This window comes from Solanum dulcamara, chromosome 5 (genome assembly GCF_947179165.1).
Source record: "Solanum dulcamara chromosome 5, daSolDulc1.2, whole genome shotgun sequence".
NCBI lineage: Eukaryota > Viridiplantae > Streptophyta > Magnoliopsida > Solanales > Solanaceae > Solanum > Solanum dulcamara.
Window position 1 is genome coordinate 67,946,396 of NC_077241.1, and position 5,698 is coordinate 67,952,093.

At 28.3% G+C, this 5,698-nt stretch overlaps 1 protein-coding gene across 1 annotated transcript; it reads right to left on the reverse strand.

The window, feature by feature from the left end:
• Positions 1–1,443: 1,443 nt before the first annotated feature.
• Positions 1,444–5,180, reverse strand: LOC129889458 (aspartyl protease AED1-like). Its single transcript, XM_055964753.1, has 2 exons — positions 4,862–5,180; positions 1,444–2,731 (listed from the first exon to the last, which is right to left on the reverse strand). The coding sequence occupies exons 1-2, from the start codon at positions 5,073–5,075 to the stop codon at positions 1,563–1,565; spliced, it is 1,383 nt and encodes a 460-aa protein (XP_055820728.1). The 5' UTR covers positions 5,076–5,180; the 3' UTR covers positions 1,444–1,562.
• Positions 5,181–5,698: the final 518 nt, after the last annotated feature.

A 5,698-nucleotide genomic window follows, 5' to 3' on the forward strand; every position in this document is an offset into this window, starting at 1 on the left:
TTAATTATAACTTTAATTATTAACCTAAATATTATATATGTAATTAGTTTTATATATATATATATATATATATATATATATATATATATATATATATATATATATACACACATATATATATAAAACATATAAAATAATTCATTTTTTTTGATTTTTTGAATTTTATTTTTCTAAATCCAAAACCAAATCAAAAAATCAAAAAAAGTAAAATTTTAATCTGAAACCAAACCAAAAAACCAATTCAAATTAAAAATTCAATTTAATTTGGTTTACTTTTTCGATTTAATCCAAATAATACACACCCATAATTACGAGGTTTATTTTTCTTACTCTCGCGAGGAAAGTTATTTTTATTTTTATTTTTATTTTCAATGAACTAATTTTAATTTCTTTAAGGAAATATTTTTTCAAAACATCTAATCAACCAGATAAAAAACTTAGAAAAATATGTTTACACCACACATACCCTGAGTGGGAGAATTTTCATTTGGTTCACCTTCACAGTATATCCTTTGTTTATCTATTAGGCTTACTTTTTAATTAGTAAGCACTAGTTACATTTAAGCTAAAGTTCCACTGAAAATATGTAGTGAACATCTATTTTATATCTATGGCTTAAAGCTATAATGAAACCGCAGTACCTAGAAAAAAAATTATGATTAAATTAAAGTGTGGGCCTTGGTTTAAATCGATACAAAATGTTGAATTCACACAAATTTAGAAACTTAAATTTAAATTACGTTCTAAAATTTCTAAAAGAAACTAAAAAAATTATTAGTGAAATATATAGAACGATCTAAAATTATTTGTAAGTTTGAATTCACACGCAATACTAAAAACACGCCTAAAACATATTGAAAGAATCTATCGACTTTTGAACCAATCGGATTGGTCGGGTTTTTTTTCCAAAAAATATCTATGAAGAAACCGATCGAGTTTAGCCGTTTTCTTTGGCGCCAAAATTCGGGAAATAGGAAAAACGACCGACGTGATTGGTATTTTAGCTTCAAAATTAGGGAAATAGAAAAATCGACTGAGGCAATCTATTTATTATTTAAAATAATTTTAAAAATCGGCTGAAGTGATTGATTTTTGTTCGAATCTTCGTTCAAACTTATTCTAAAAAAAAAATCTTAATTATCGACATGTGATCAATAGTTTAATTTTTTTCAACCTAATTGACATTCAAAGCTCATTGTCTCTTTCCTGCCCTTGAGAACTCACCTCGCCACTGCTCACCCCAAGTCATCCCATCTTCATAGTGCTTTCCTATATATTTTACATATAAATACTTTAAAGATAATATATTTTTTCTTGCATACCGAAAAATAGAAAATATGTAATTAAGAAACTGACTTACTTTTCAAGAAAACATTTTCCTTGGTACCAAATAAATAAAAAAACAGTCCCTCTATTTATATAACAAAAAATAGTAATCACAAGTTGCTTAATTACGTTTCTATTATTATATAAAACAAGTAACAATTAAAAAGGATTACAAAATTTATTGTAACAATAAAAACAATGAAATATGAAAATACAAAATATGGCTCTGGCTCTGATCATTTAGTTGGACAGTTGGTGCCAAATCCAATTCTTTCACCTTTCAAATCATAAATCACATTCAACCCACGTTGTTGAACGCTACCAATAATGGTGAAATCCTTTGTTGAAGCAAAAGCCAAACACATTATTGATCCATTACTATCATGTGGAGTCCATAGAGTTCCCTCCTTTGTCAAAGTCACATCAATAATACTTTCTTTTCCAAAATGGAATTTAATCTCTGGTAACGCAATTAATTCGATTCCCTCTAAGCTGTAGCAAGTGTCCATGAGCTCATCGACTTCGTCTAATAATGTATAACTCAACATGTACTGTCTAAATGCATCACGAAGTGCAGAATATACCACTTGTGGCAATCGAGTAATGACCGTTCCACTGTCTATAATTGTTCCTAGAGAAGTAAATGTTGTCGACGATACGTTGAGTTTCTTTCCAGCTACACTTATACCGACTAGATCAACATAGTAGTTTTCTGGATATTTCCCTTCTACCAACGGTGTAAATTTATTTGATGAACAAGCGTTAGATATTTCCTTGGCTTCATTCCCAAAATATAAATTTCCCGTGAGGCTACTTCTTGATGGGATATAATAACTGAACATTTCCATTGTTGAAGCAATTTGAGACGTTACAGAGAACTCTCCTTTACCAAGTCCAAGTATTCCAGATATATCATCAAAGTCACCGTTAATTTCTTGGCTACAACCAAATTGAAATTTCATTATTGTAGCAAGACCCTTATTATCTCCGGTAAAAGTATCACATCCCCAAATGCCTTTTATAGACGAATTATCGATATAATTCACATTAAATGGACCGTTGCACCCATCTGTATTATTTATATATGTCGATGATTTTGAAGGATCATAGAGAGGAGCGACTGATTTGCAGCCTTTGGTGCAGGACTTGCAACGCACCCAAGTCTTTGTGCTACCAGTATCGAACATTAAGTAAAAGTCTTGTCGCGGTGTGCCAAGACCTATCTTTACAGTATAATCACCGTTATCATACTTACCTTCAAGTGGTTTTTTAAGTTTTTTATTGATCGAACGAACTCTAACTTGATCCCAATTCATAAGTTGCTCGGAATCGGATGTTGGAGTTTTAGCATTTGGAAAGCAAGGTCCATGTCTTGACACGATTTCCAATTTCTGCGATCCGATTGCTGGACCCATAAGCAAAAGATGATAAATGTGAAATAGCAAATACGTAAATTTTTGCAGGGGTCAAAAAGAGAATATACAATTGGATTGCAAAAATGAATAATAAAAAACTACTCCATGTCTTAATTAATATAACACGTTTTTTTTCATATACATGTTTTAGATATTGAATTTTATTGATCTTTAATGTGTTTATTTTTATTTTAATTATAATTTTCTGGATGAAAATTTTGTCTAGGTCATTACAAGCACACACGAGCTTAATTACTCTCGCTAGCTAAGTGAGCCTTCAACCCAATAATCTCATAATACACACATAAATATATTACGAAGTTCTAGAGAGTTGATGACCAAAGAGTCCATAAGGAGAAGAAAAAAATATTCCTACCATAAATACATATTTAATTTATCAAGTATATCCCTTAGAAATTCATTAATTTTTAAATATAAAATAATTTTTTAATTACTATGTATAGCAACTAACAACCTTTTTGATTTTTTAATGAGATAAGTGTCAAAAACACTATCCTTTTTTTGAGTTTTATACCTAAATTATTAGAAGTGTGAATTGCATACATAAACTATCAATTATTAGTTTGAGAAACACACTTCAATAGTGTGTGTAATACATTCTCTCTACTCTATCTAATTTTAAAAAAAACTTTGCCACGTGAATAAAATATTCCACCTTGACAAAAATAAAATAAACTACTAATATTAGTTAAAAGTTAAAGACTAAAGTATTTCTATCCCCAAAAAAGAAATTATTTTTAAAAAATAGCAATTATTTTTTTAAAAAAAATAAAATTTAAAATATTTTGCTCACGCACTCCATCACCGACCCCCCCCCCCCCCCCTAAACAATCCTCGTCCTTTTATTTTTTTAAAAATTTTAAAATTTCTTTTAAAAAATATTTTTAAAAAATTCATACTTCACCCCCTCCCCCACTCCTTGCTAAAAATGCTATTATTTTTATTTTTTAAAAAAATAAAATTATACCCACCCCGTCGAACCCTCCGCTCTTAATTTATTTTATTTTTTATATATTTTTTTATTTTGTGTTAGATATGTACATATACTTTCCTAAAATCATATGTACATATCTAATATAAAACGAGAAAAAAATTTAAAAGCAAAGAGTTAGTTGGGGCGGGATGAATTTTTTTTAAAAAAACAAAATAAAAATATCTCTTGAAGGGAGGGGGAGGGGGGTTGAAGTAAGAAACTTTTTAAAAACTTTTATAAAAGAAATTTAATAAATAAAAATAAAAATAAAAAGTGGGGGGGGGGGGGGGGGAAGGTGAGGGAAAATGGTGGAGTGGGGGTAAGAAAAATATTCTATATTTTATTTTATAATTTTTGTTGGGCGGAAAATAACAATACTTTAATATTTAATTTTAACTAATTTATTTAATTTTTGTTAAAGTGAAATGTTTTGTCCATGTGGAGTGTGAAGTGAAAAAAAAATTAAATGAAAGAGAAATTGTAGTGCAGCATGATGAGAGTGAAATAAAAGAGAGAGGTGTGTTTCTCAAATTAATTAGTGATATTTTAAGTATAAAACTCACACTCCCAATAGTTTAGGTATGAAAATAAAAAAAGAGGGATAGTTCAGATGTGTATTTGACAATTATCTCTTTTTTAATTATGCATTTCGTCTAAAGCGTAGTCTACAAATTTTTATATTTAAATCATCATGTTAATATTATATCAATATTTTATATTTTCTTTGATTTATCTATGTATTATACTGATTTAAACATTTTAATATGTGTCCTTTTGTTTTAATTAAATAAAACTACAAATTTTAATTAAATTCTTTCATAATAGATTTTAAAAATAATTTCTCTAATAAAATAAAAGTCCATTGATATTTGTTCTTTTTCATAATTTGACAGTTTAGCACTTTTTAATAAAAATTAGTCAAACACTAACATTCTTTTTAAATAATACATTTGGTTGAAGGTAGAGTTATTTATTTGAAGGACTATGGATCAATAAATACATTTTTTTTCTTTACTCATATGTTCTAGAAATCTTAGATTTGTGTTTGCTTGTTACAGATAAGAGTTAAAGAATGTTCTAGAAATCTAATTAAAGAATAATTTAGTGTAGATAGAGATTCTTTTACCTGAGGTAGACTTCTCGCAGTATGATTTTGGTATCAACGAACTGACATTAACCACCTGATAATGGGGTGGTACTTGGAGCTCTTTTCCAAGAATAGGCAGTATTAGGTCATGACCAAAATACACCAAAAAGAAAATAAGTTTATTCATCCAAGCCATTGAATGAATCTCAAAATAGAATTTTGTTTTTGTTATGTGTTCTGCTTCTTCACTCATTTAATTTATCATAGGATCGATCAACCAACTATTTATATTACTTGAGTTGGAACAAATTAAGTAGAAGAGCTCAATGCTGCAGGGAGACGACTTCAAGTCTTTGCCAATTGCCATTACTCCTTCTCTCCTTGGTCTAATTTATGTGGTACCTCGAATTCCCAGAGTCAATTTTTTTAGTTTGATAGTTTGATCGTATAATTCAAAAATAATTTTTTTATTTTTTTTTATATTTAATTTTTAAGTCACAATATAGTTGATTATTCAAAATAATTATATGGCAAGTGAAAAAAAATCGCAAATAAACAAAAAATTATTTTATCCTTTAAATTCAAAATATGTGATGTAAATTGAAACGAATGAGGTATTTTCTTTCTTCAAAATGTTTTTCAGTTTTTAGTTTTAGTGTCACCCGTTATTGACCATTCTTCAATCGTTTTCAAGGTGAGGAGAGGAGAGGAACTTCTTTGGAAGATTACTTTAAAACTTTGGACGCTATATTTATCAAATATGAGGTTTATCATTCATAAGAACTTGGCTTTAACACATTGATCCATAGTCCATTAAATTTAGCTTTAAATTTTATTCAGATAATCAAATTACGAGTATTTCTTATTTTTTTTAGG

Coding starts and splice junctions, on each gene's coding strand:
- LOC129889458 (XM_055964753.1), bottom strand. CDS start 5,075: ATGAGTGAAGAAGCAGAACACATAACAAAAACAAAATTCTATTTTGAG. Junction 2,732..4,861: donor CTGCGAGAAGTCTACCTCAG/GTAAAAGAATCT, acceptor TTATGGGTCCAG/CAATCGGATCGCAGAAATTG.